General features: G+C 55.1%; 1 protein-coding gene across 8 annotated transcripts in view; it reads left to right on the forward strand.

Moving 5' to 3' along the window:
* LOC111935659 (protocadherin gamma-C5-like) overlaps positions 1–9,463 on the forward strand; it is a 53,056-nt gene extending 43,593 nt beyond the window's left edge. For all 8 annotated transcript variants that reach the window (XM_086852033.1, XM_086852030.1, XM_086852034.1 and 5 more), the window contains exons 3-4: positions 2,776–2,864; positions 7,022–9,463. In XM_086852033.1, the coding sequence (XP_086708159.1) occupies positions 2,776–2,864; positions 7,022–7,248 (316 nt within the window). In that variant the 3' untranslated portion in view covers positions 7,249–9,463. The remainder of the gene's footprint in view (positions 1–2,775; positions 2,865–7,021) is intronic.
* Positions 9,464–11,419: the final 1,956 nt, after the last annotated feature.

The following is an 11,419-nucleotide window of genomic DNA, read 5'->3' on the forward strand; positions in this document are numbered from 1 at the left end:
TTGAACCTGAGCCTCTGATTTCAAAACAGAATTCAAACCACCAGAATATTACAATCGGAAAAAAACCCACCCAAAATATATTTGTCACTTTTTTGTGCTTTCTCTCCCCTCATCTCTGGGTACCACCAGCATGTTTGGGCAGCTGCCAGAGCCAGGAATCAGCGGCTGGGAGGCTCAGGGATGTTTCTGAGCAGCTTTTCCCAAGCCCTGAAAAACCTGTGAACCTCATCTTGCAGCCGGGGGTGGGGCAGGAGCTGCTGGGGTTAACGGGTGGCTGAATGGGTTGTGGTTTGCAACGGAGTTGAGGTTCCTAAGTCCTTTATTGGATCTAGCCCGGGGCTCTATTCCCAGCCCTGTTTGTGACATTAACAGGTCACTGCAGCCCCAGGGCTGTCCCCACCTTGTCCTGGCGCGGCACCGAGCAGGGGACCCGTGCCTGAGGAGTCTCGGCACAACCATCATGGAGAAATCAATTTGGGAGGCGAGCACGCCTTTTCTGACCTTTTTCTGACCTTTTTTGAAACCGTGCCACCAGCCACGGGGAGCAGGAGGGCACAGAAACCGTGCCAGGATGCCCCGGGAGGCGGCAGGCAGCAGGTATTTCAGGATGCTGCCGGCAGGGTCGTGCCGGGGCAGCTTCTGCTCCATTAGTGGTTATTTGCATCCTCTAAAGATTAACTGGAGTGAGAGCAGCACCCTGTGCCCGGCTGGGCATGGATCGGGGATGCAGAAGGGGAGGGATGGTCCTGTGGTCCTGGCTCAGGTCCTGAACATCTTTGACTGAGTTAATAAGACCAGATTTTCTGTAGAGCACCTGGGGGTGCCCACACGGCATCCTTACAGTCAGATATTGTGTTTCAGAGGGGGTTTGAACATATATTCACAATTCCAGCATGGTTTGGGTTGGAATGGACCTCCCAGAGTATCCCATCCTACCCCCTGCAATGGGCATGGACACCTTGGACTATCCCAGGCTGCTCCAAGCCTGGCCTTGGGCACTTCCAGGGATCCAGGGGCAGCCACAGCTTCTCTGAGCACCCTGTGCATAAGAAAGGATTTCACAGGGATGGTGAAAGCTCGAGTGCACTCAAGGCTTCTCTCCTTGCAGAGCTTTGATGCAGCCCCGAGGTCACTGTGGCAGGTACAACCTTCAGGAAGGCGCCTGTGGGTCCATCCCAATTCCAAAATGTCCATATCGAGCCTGTTCTGTGTGTGAGGGTGCAGGGGCAGGGGGCACTGGGGCAGGGGGATTTGCAGGGTGCAGGGTGCTGAGTGCTCGGCACGGGGCCACCAGCGGGACAGCCCGGGGCTGGGCATGTCACCTGCTTCAGGAGCTCAGGGGCTGAGCAGGAACCTGGTGTCTCAGCAGGATGTTGAGATCTCATCTGGGCTTCAGGGTCTGAGCAGGGTTTTGGGGTCTGAGCAGGACATTGGGGTCTGAGCAGCGTGTTGGGATCTGAGCAGGACATTGGGGTCTGAGCAGGACATTGGGGTCTGAGCAGCGTGTTGGGGTCTGAGCAGGACATTGGGGTCTGAGCAGAGTGTTGGGGTCTGGCAGCTCTTGGTTTTAAGGATGGTGGAGGATGCCAGCTCCATGCCTTGTAGCCTGGTGGATCGAACACTTTCCTGGGAAATGGGGTAAGGTCTCTTCATGGGAAGGGCTTCCCAACCCCCCACCCTCTCCTATCTCACTTCAGGAGGGCTCCCAGCTGCAAGAGCAGGGCAGCCTTCATCCCAAGGGAGCCAGCACACGGCCAAGGGCTAAATCCTGGCACTCCAATGGATGGAAAGGGCTGGGGGTGGTCAGTGACTGGGAGAGGAGACAGCGGTGAGCTGAGCGGTGGGGTCATTTAGGGACAGAGCAGAGGGGACCCCAGGAAGCTGGTGAGATGTTTAGGAAGTTGTGGAGGCTCTGGAGGGGCTCTGGGAGCACAGCCCTGAGCAGTGAGCGGTGGCTGAGCACAGCTGACACCTGGCAGACATGAAAGCCGGGCTTGTTAGGCTGCACACAGAGTGCTGATTGTAGCCTCGGCCACAAAACCTCCTCAGCCAAAGCCTGACAGCATCCCCTGAGCTTTCCCAGGCGGATCTGTGGTGTTCAGCACCCCCAGCAGCCAAGGGGAACTGAGGCAGATGCCCAGATGCTCCCTGCTCTCCTCTCCCTGCTGCTCCAGCCTCCCCAGGACTGATCTCAGACTCTTTTCAGAGCAAATTCTGTGGTGCCAGGCAGCTGCTCCATGATGATCCCAAATCTCACCACACCACGGGGTTTTCTCACCCTTCATCACATGAATGAAGCTGCAGAATGGAGTTGTAACCTGAAAGAGCTTGAAAGGTGCATCCACTGCAGAATGACAGAGGAGCTGGTGCATATCTCTGCACCTCTGGGGCTTTAGCACTGCAGTTTTTGTGATATTAAACTGTAATTTTGGCAGTGGATTACGTTATATCCCGTGGCAGGGAATAGATGATCTTCAAGTTCTCTTCTGACCCAAACCATTCTGTGATTCCATGTGGGGGGGATTTGGAGGAGAGGAGATGCTTGGCTGCAGCCTCTGAGGGCAGCGGGAGTTGGGAAGGTGTTGCTGGAAGCACCATTGAGCCCACAAGTGCTTTTGGTGGTTATTCTTCAGGAGCCTGGTGAGGGATGGACACCTCTGAAAGGGTCTTGTCTCCTGAGTGCTGTGTAGTAGAAGGACTTAGAGCATGCACTGGTCCAGCCCACTCCTCCTGGCTGAACTGGAGTAACTTTCTGTTTGTTTTCTTTTCCCACAGCTCCCAGAATGGAGAGGAAGCTGGAGCCTGGCCCAACAACCAGTTTGACACGGAGATGCTCCAAGCCATGATCCTGGCTTCAGCCAATGGTTGGTGTCCATCACTCCTGGGAAAACCCTGACTCCTGCTCTGGGGCCGTCTCGGGTTCATGCTGGTAGATAAGATGCTGTGGGACTGATTTATCTGGGTTAGCTGGGCTGGCTGCAGAAGTTCTGCTTCAACAGATCCCAAAGCTGGTGGAAAATCACTGATGTCCCTGCAGAGAGAGGGGTCAGGAGGGGTCCAGGCAGAGGAGATGTGGTTCCTGCAGACAGGGACACCTCTTCCACCCAAACTCTGCTTTGTACTGAAACAACACGGTCTGCCTGTGCTGTGCTTGTGCTACGTGACAGAGCCAGTCTGGAGGTGATGCTTTATAAACTCCTTGGTTCCAGAAAGCCACAGGAAATTAAACTTGCTGGAAGGTGAGGAGGAAGGAAGGCTGGAAGTTTGTGTCTGGCTAGAGGCAGGACCAGGGAAACAGCGAATGCCTGACTCAGTATTCCCAACAAACCTTGTGTGCAGAGGAGCTCCTGAGTCCCTCTGCTGGAACTCACCAAGGTTTCCCCCACTGGCTGCTGCTGTCTCCTTGCAGTTGTATTCACAGGAGGGTGGTTTGGGGTCATTTTGGGTTGGTTTGTTCTGGTTTATGGCTGTGCAGAAGCCTTGGGCAGGGAGGGATGTTCCCACACACCCACAGTCTCCGTGGCTCTGCATAAAACAAGGACGATTATAATTCTGTGCAGTGCTATGGATAAAGAGCCTGGTTTTCATAGAGCCTTTATTTATAAATACCTCCAAGTCTTGCCCCCCCCTTGATATAGAAATAGAAGCACAGCCATAAAACCCTGTGCGAAATGCTTAGCATGTTTCCTTTGAGCTGTTGGGAGGGAAGGAATCTGAGGGAGGAGGAATGGCTTTGGTGTTGCTTTCTTGGAAAGCTGCTGCAGCTGAAGTTTGCTGCTTCACAGACACCAGGAGACAGCTGCCGTGGCTGGGGAGGGGGACGAAGGTCTGGGGCAAGGGAGTTGTTTACACTCAAGAGAAAGAAACAATGTGAAAATGTGTCTTTGCTCTGAAAAACGACGGTGGAAAAATAGCCCTTGGGGTTGCATGTGGTTATCATCACCCAGTGTCTCCAGATCCGGTTTCCTTGCTGGTAAATAAAGCTGTTTTTCTGGCTGCTGCTCCAGCAATCCCCAGGATCAGAGCTAAGCGGGTCCCTTCCAGGTTAAGCACCGACTTTCACGGAGCCCCGGGCCCTACTGCAGCAAATCTCCCCCAATCCCCAAGTCTCACACAGTCCTAACCTCTCCCACGGCTCTGGTCCGCCCAGGGGGTTGATGTAAATCAAATTCCTCCTACAGACAATGGCTTTCCCTTATCCATCCTTTGCAGGCTCTTTCTGTGCTGGATGTGTGGATGGGGACACAGCACAAGTCTTTTCCTCCAGCACAGCGTTTTCCTGTCACCCTCGCTCTCTGTCCCTCATTTCTGCTCTCTCTTTAAGCCAATAGTGTTGATTGGAGCAGGCTTTGATTAGGGGCAGCACTAATTGACCATGAAGCTTTGTGCTACCCATCCCTGAGTGTGATTTCCTGGCCTTTTAAATAATCCTTATCTTTCACTGCCGCCCCAGAGCTCTGTTGGAGCCCTGGGGTGACAGGTGGGACACAGTGACACAGGTGAAGCTTTGGATCCCTTACCCTGGGGTTTTCCTTGGCTTCAGCAGGAGGCAGAGCTGGCTGTGCCAAGCCAAGCCTGCACCATCCAGTCCTTCCAGGATTAAATCCCTTTCCCAATGGTTAAATCACCATCACAAGTCAGAGTATCTGGGGACCTGGTTTTTCCCCCAGGGCTGTGACCTTGCTGTAGGGTTCTGTCTCCCTTCCCTTCCATCCTTCCTCTGGATCTCCCAGCCTTGCAACCAGGAACAATATGCAAAACCAGTGTTTTGAGCGATCTGAATGGGCAGAGGCAGCTGCTGGGACAGCCTGAGGAGCACAGATGCTCCAGGACACCAGACACTCAAGGACAGACATCCTGTCCTTAAAATACTCTGGCTCCCAGCGAGAATTTAGAGAGGTGCCATGGGATGGTGGGGGAGCAGACAGAGAGGGGGGTCCCTGTCCCCCCAGGCAGGGCAGACATGCTATATTGGGTGCCCTGAAAGCCCCACCAGCAGCTGCAGCAACACCTGCTCTGGAGCTGCCCTCGGCCTCCCCTCTGCCCACGGAGGCGATGGAGCCACTCTCTGGTTATTTTTGCCAAAGCCCAAATCCTTGTTTTCCTCCTCAGGACTATTTGGGATAATGACAGGCTGCTGGTAGAGGCTGAGCGTGACCTTTCCAGCTCAAGTGCTTTGCTTGGCAAGAGCACCTCGGTGCCCATTTATAACCCTCTATTGTTCCTGTTCTCTCTCTTCCTTTCAGCCTTAATGTCAGTGTTACCTAGAAACAGCCGGTCACCCTTGCCCAGGGCCGACTGGCAGGCTGGGAACTTCACCAGTGCCTTTTTCTCCCTGGTGGAAGCTGTGCTGAGACTGCAGATTAATTCATGGGGACTTGGGTGGTGCTGGCACCCCCAGCCCTTCACTGCTCAGAGCCCTGGGATGGCCCCAGGGGGACACTGGGCAGCAATATCCAGGGAAGAGAAGGTGCCCAAGTCCAACCAGCCTCTCACTGGGCTGATTCCAGCTGGGACAGCCCAGAAAAAACAATTGTCTCATGGCTGGAGGCTGTAGTCCAGCTGTGAGATGGTCCCTGCACATCTCCAGGGGTGGGATCTCCATCATCCCATCCCATTTCTAACACCTCGATGGGTATGTGAGCTGGTTGCTAATGAAGTGAGCTGCTGCTGAGGCAAGGGAAGATTAGCAATAAATATCACTAATTACAGACACATCTCCCCAGCACAAGGTCCTCCAAGCCCTGCTGGGTTTGGAACCCATTTCATGGGGACTCTGGATGAGTTCTCCTGCAGTGAATGCTTCCAGAGTGGGAAGTGAAAGGCATTTCCCCACGCTGGGTCGCTGTGTTTGTGCACCATGGCCCCTGCCCCGGTGCACAATATCCTGCCTGTTTTCAGCCTCGATGTTTTTCCCTCCCTGCCCTCTCCAACAGAGCAGCTGCAACTTTTCAAGCTGCAGTTGCTCCATCCTTCTGACCCCTGCAAAGGGAATGTGCACACAGCCATATTTCAGGGGGATGGTGGGATGTGGTCCAGCTTTTTGTCTGGCTGCCTTAGGCACCTCCATCTGCTTAGGAAAAAGCAAAGGCAGCGCAGAGGCGTGCACAGAGCTGGTCTGGAGTGAGGAGAAACGCGAGGAGACCCAGCCCACCACCTCTGCTCATTGTTTTTCTTTGTTCCCACAATCTCTGTGCCTGGGAAAGGAGGGAGCAGCACCCTGGGCTCTGCTTTGGGACCTTTGGGTGCCCTTGCTGGGCTGCCCCATCCTCCAGGACAGCCTGGCCCCGGCCATGAGCATGAGGCAGTTAAAGGGCTGAGATGGGAGCCACGGTCTCTCATACAAAGGCTGAGTTTCAGCAAACCATTTCTGAGCAGGGCTGTGCAAGGATCGCACCCTGAGCCGTGCACAGGCAGCTGCTCTGGAGCAGAGCTTGCAGCAGCTCATGGCAACAGCATCGCTTAAGCCCTGCCATCCCCCCGTGCTCACTGCTCCCCCATCTCCATCTGCTCTCCAGCATCCCGGGGGTGCCCTGTGCCCCTCCCCACTCCTCGCTCCGCGCTGGAGCTGTGCACAGCGACAGGAATGAATTCGCCTTCCCCTCCCCCTGATCTGGACCATCAGACACTCTCTGGCATTGATTTCCTTGGCGCTCGGCTTCCTAGAGCCATTTTGCGGTATTGCAGGGGAGGGGTTTTCTTTCTCATCTCCTGTGTGCTGCTCCCTGAATAAACCTGGCTGCAGAAAAATACCGCGGGCAGGGTTTTAAATGCGGCGGAAAAATAAATAAATATTGGATTTCCTTTAATGCATCGCTAATGGTGTGGCTGCACAATATGTTTGTAATGGGCTGTTTTGGGGGGGGGGGGTTCTGTGCCCTCACAGCCCTGTGGGGAGCTGAAGGGTGATGTTGGTTTGGGTTTGACACCCTGTGGGGCTGCTGGGGCTTGGGGTGGGGGTCTCCAGCTGGCTTTAACATCCTGCCCTTCTCTTTTCCCCCTTCCCCGGCGCTCCCCGCAGAAGCTGCTGACGGTAACTCCACCCTGGGAGGCGGCAATGGCACGATGGGGCTGAGCGCTCGCTACGGCCCCCAGTTCACCCTGCAGCACGTCCCCGATTACCGGCAGAACGTCTACATCCCGGGCAGCAACGCCACCCTCACCAACGCCGCCGGCAAGCGCGACGCCAAGAACGCCGCTCCCGCCGGAGGCAACAAGAAAAAATCCGGGAAGAAGGAGAAGAAGTAGTGAAGAAGAAAAAAGGAGACCTTAGAGCTACAGGGCAGCCGGCTCCAGCACTCCCCCAAAACCACAGCCCAGGCCGGAGGACGAATGTGAATTTTTTTTGTGGTGCAAAAATAGGAAATGCTGCGAATGTATCTCGTCATCATCAGAGCCGAGAGCAGGGGCTCGCTGCTCTCGGGTCTCATGATGAAAACCGATCCAGAATCTAAACCGAACGCAAACAAGTGCCCTGTGAATAACATTTTATACAATCCCTCGGGTATTAGGATATGCAAGGGAGGAAGGTCTTTTGCCATGTCTTTGGATCCGATTTTCTCCCAGGTAGTCCGAGAAAGGCACAAGGCTTGTGCTCGGCTTTGCCCAGTGTAAATAATTTTAATGTGGATCTTTTAATTTATAGCCCTTCAGCTATTTTTTGGAAAGGAAAAGGAAGTTCTTAGCTCAGAGCCCACGCTCCAGTTCCTTGCTCTTAAATTTTCCATTCGTAAAATTCACCCCCAGTCAAAGATAGCGATGGATTTTGGAATTTGGAAGTTGGTAGGGAGTGCTTCAGTTCCTGCTTACCTGTCATCTGGGGAAAAAAAAAAAGTGTTTATATTGCATGATTCAAGGGGAATACGGCAAAGCTGCATCCTAAACATTTTTTTGTTTGTTTTGTTTTTCTTTTTGTTTTTTTTTAAAGTGTAACCACTAATGGCCTGAAATTTGATAAGGAAAAAGCCCTCCTGCTGTGTGAGAGGCAGGGAATTCCACGAGGAGCACGCCGAGGCGTGCGGCAGCTGCCCCGGCGGTTCTAGGGGTCTCCGAAGAGCAGACACATCTCAAACCTTCTTTGCAGTAAATATTTATATGTACAGTCGATGTTCTTATGGAATTAAGGCTAAGAGAGCCTCGCTCCCCTGCGGCCAGGCCTGGCCAGGTCCCCCCCAGCCCAGGGGGACACGGGGACGACGTTTCACTGTCTGCACACGGTGTCTGCATGCACGTCCCTCACCTCACACCTGCACTAGCGCAGTAGCTCCACGGACCCGCAGAAGTCCTCGCATGCCCACGTGGCGTGAACGCGCCGGCAGCCCAGGCCTCGCGCTGGGCCTGCCCTGGGGAAGGGGTGGGAGGGGGTGGGATGGCTCAGGTGGGGTGGGGGAAACTCATTATTGCTTCTAGTTGGGGCCCCAAAGGTGGTTTGGGGTGGTCGGGGGGTTCTAGGAGGCGGTTCTTGGGGATCCGCGGGGCTGCCGGTGCATGGCTTTGGCGCAGAGTTGGTGACTGAGTAAGTGATGGTTGTTTTGGTGGCGTTTGGGGACCAGGTCCAGACGAGGGACCCAGGAGCAGGGGGTGACGCTGCAAAATGGGGGGCGATAATCGGGGGAGTGTTACGTGGGACCACGCGGGGCCAGCCCGGAGGAGGCGACGCTCCCGCTGGCTCTGGGCTTTGTACCCTGAGAGGAGAACTGAGGGATGAGGAGTAGAGTTTCTCCATGTGCCCATCACTAAAGCACCAGGCCAGCTTCCCATAGCAGAGCAGCTCTGAGCCCCCGGGGAAGGCAGGTGGGGGCTTTGTGTAGCCAGAGCCAGGAGAGGAGCTGTGGGGTGGCCAGGAAGGGGCCACAGCGAGTTTCCCAGGGGAGTGTGTATCTTGTTTTTTTCCTTTTTTAATCACTAACACTTAACTCACCCGACCAGATCCAGCTCTTTCAGCCAGGCTCTCCCCAGCCCTGCCCCCTCCCCAAACCCAGGGCAGCAGGAGCATCCTCCGTGTTTCATCCGGATCCAGCCACCTCCGGCGCTGGCTGCACTGGGAGCGGTTCCCACCCTGTCCCCTGCAGCTGCCACCTGCCCCCCCCTCTAGAAACGCTGTAGCTGAATCGTAGTCTTTATATTTTCTTTTTAATCTGCAATCTGAGGTAGCCTAGTGAGTGTCGTGTATTTAGTGGCGTGTTATTTTTAATCGCGGTGACTAACTTGTGGACATCAGTATTTTCAATTTTCTCCGTATCTTCTTTCCATGTGGTCTGTGCTCCGAGTGTACGTGAAATGAAACACGTTTGCCCTTTCAATGTGTCTAATATTGAATTATACTTATATATTATATATATGCTTATATCCTTCTTATACCCATATAGACCAATGTCGATGTGTTACACGCAAGTTTTATACTCTAATATTTATATTGCTTTTTTCTTTGGGAAAAAAAAATAATAAAATGGTTTCTTCTGAATGAGTGGTATTTATTCTGGTGGGAAAAGGGAGGCACAGATGGTGCTGCTGACAGGGGGTGCTTCAGCCCCTGCCTTGGCTCCAGCAGTGGGGATGCTCTTGGGGCACCCCCAGTCTCGTTTCCCCCAGGCCTGCTCTGGTGGCACCCCCATCCTTTGGTCTCCCAGGCCTTTGAGTGGAGGGTGACATGGCTGTGGGTCATGACTGAGGACGTGATGGGGTTCCAAGAAGATCCAGCTGCCCCTCTCCATCACTGCAGGGCTCTGGTCACTATTGCCCGGTCCTGGAGGATCGGGAGATCCCAGCTGGGAATCCATCACCCTCCCCCATCACCACCATCAGGAATCCACTCTCCCTTCTCCAGCCCTGCTCTGGTTTGCTTTCCGTGGTCTCCCCTCTCTGCACTCGGGGACAGCGGGTGGGAGAGCCCTGACACATCGTGACCGGAGCTCCCTGGCCAAGACAATCCTCCCACCCTCTCCCTGCGGGGGTCCGACACGGGCTGAGGAAAACATCCCGTGGCTCAGGGTGTCGCAACCCTGGAGGAAAAAAATAAACTGCTGCTGGCCAGATGTGAGGGGGAGGGTGGGGGAGCAGTCTCGGGAGACAGACAGACAGACAGACAGACAGAGCCCGGGGCTGGGCGTTGGGGCCGGTCCCCCCCTGATGGCAGAGCCCAGGAGGTTTGACTGGTGATGCCACTCGGTGCCTGGAGCTGAGGGTCCCCAGGTGGGTGACGGTCACCGCCGGCGGGGAACAAAGAGGCTTTGCCGAGCTCCAGGGGTGGGTTTGGCTTGAGGAGCCGCAGCCCCCCCGGTGCCCCGAGCCCCGCGGTGTCCCCGTGTCGCGGCTGCCGGTGTTGGGGTCAGGATGTGCCCAGTGAGAGGGGGCACACGGAGTTTCATTTCATTTCTCTCCCGCGCTGAAATCGCCCCAGGGCACGGCGAGAAGGGGAAGCCGCAAACACAGACCTGGCCAATTAGCACTGATGAAAGAAACCCGGTCAGGCGCGCTAATTAGCGGGGCCAGGCGGGAGCGGAACGTGCTCAGTGCAGCGTGGAGAGCTTCGGGAATTCCCGAGCTGAGGCCAACAGAAACAGTCCTGACAAAGGGGACACAAGGAGCGTGGCGAGCCAGAGCCCCCGGCAGGCGCTCGGGACATCGCGGGGCTCCCCGGAAGGGTGGCCTGGCTTGAGGAGGTCCTGGAGCTGGGATGGGAGCGGCACGGGAGGTCTTCCACTGCAGCCACGGTGGGGATTCAGCAGCAAAGGCTGAGGTGCCCAGCCAGCTCCAGAGGGATGTGCCTGGGCCAGGGTGTCCGTGCTGGGCTGCCATGAACAGCCCTCGGCAGACAAAAGGGGCTCGGATCTTCCTCCACCCTGGTGTCCTCCTGCTGCTGCTTCTCCCCTTTCTCCATCTCCTTTCCCCATCATGGGATTAGCTCAGCACCTCTTCCCCCCCTCCCTGTCATTGTCCCAGGTACACCCGTGCTGTGGGACCAGGGGAGCATTGGACTCCACAGGCAGCAGGGCTGGGAAGCTCTTGGTGATACAGGAATGGGTCACACGGGGGTGGAGACCCCTTGGTTCCCCCTCTGGGGACTGTCCCCAGCTCACTTCCCATCCAGATGCCACAGGTAGTGCTGGGCCCACGTCACCAACTCGTGCAGTCCTTGTTTGTAGCAGTTCTGTTTTGTTTTGTTGTTTTTTTATTCTAATTGACCTTGAAAATCAAACCAAAACACAGCAGAAAATAAAAAAAAAACCAAAAAAACCCCCAACAAACCCAAACAAACACACAAACAAATAAAACCACCAAAAAAACTCCCAAAAACCCCAAAAAGAAATGAGCTGAGCCTGTTTCCCCTTGGATCTGTGAGCTGAGCTGAGCTGTCACTCGGCCCCAGGGAGGGCTGGGTGGGGAGCTGGAATCTGCATCAGGCTGTGGTCATGGGCTG

The sequence above is a fragment of the Cyanistes caeruleus genome, chromosome 15 (genome assembly GCF_971803275.1).
Source record: "Cyanistes caeruleus chromosome 15, bCyaCae1.hap1.1, whole genome shotgun sequence".
NCBI classification, from domain to species: domain Eukaryota; kingdom Metazoa; phylum Chordata; class Aves; order Passeriformes; family Paridae; genus Cyanistes; species Cyanistes caeruleus.